The sequence below is a fragment of the Nestor notabilis genome, unplaced genomic scaffold (assembly GCF_000696875.1).
Source record: "Nestor notabilis isolate BGI_N333 unplaced genomic scaffold, ASM69687v1 scaffold17472, whole genome shotgun sequence".
NCBI lineage: Eukaryota > Metazoa > Chordata > Aves > Psittaciformes > Psittacidae > Nestor > Nestor notabilis.
In genome coordinates this window covers 6,340-6,596 of record NW_009919868.1, presented here as the reverse complement: position 1 = coordinate 6,596, position 257 = coordinate 6,340, and the positions used below count along the sequence as shown (strand labels likewise).

The following is a 257-nucleotide window of genomic DNA, read 5'->3' as shown; positions in this document are numbered from 1 at the left end:
TGGAAAAAAGGGACAGAAAAATGAAGGTGTTGGGAGGGGACAGAGGCGCTGGTGCATTGGTGTGTTGGGTGGTGTGGGTGCTGCTCCTCAGGTGCTCCCCTGCCCCTGCTGCTGGGGGCCAAGAACCCTCAGGGTACGAGTTTCTGCCACCCACAATGTCACTCTCTGGTTTTGTCCCGCTTTCCAGAGCAATAATGTCCCCAGCGTGGCCGTGTCCCCACCGGAGGATGGTAGGTCTGGGGGGGGCTGAAAGTGGA

General features: G+C 59.1%; 1 protein-coding gene across 1 annotated transcript in view; it reads left to right on the top strand.

Annotated features, from left to right (window-relative positions):
• Window positions 1–257, top strand: part of LOC104402536 (tyrosine-protein kinase HCK-like) — a gene marked incomplete at its 3' end in the record, with an annotated part of 6,888 nt that overhangs the window by 297 nt on the left and 6,334 nt on the right. Inside the window, exon 2 of the mRNA XM_010010436.1 lies at window positions 188–230. Within this exon, the coding sequence (XP_010008738.1) occupies window positions 188–230 (43 nt within the window). The remainder of the gene's footprint in view (window positions 1–187; window positions 231–257) is intronic.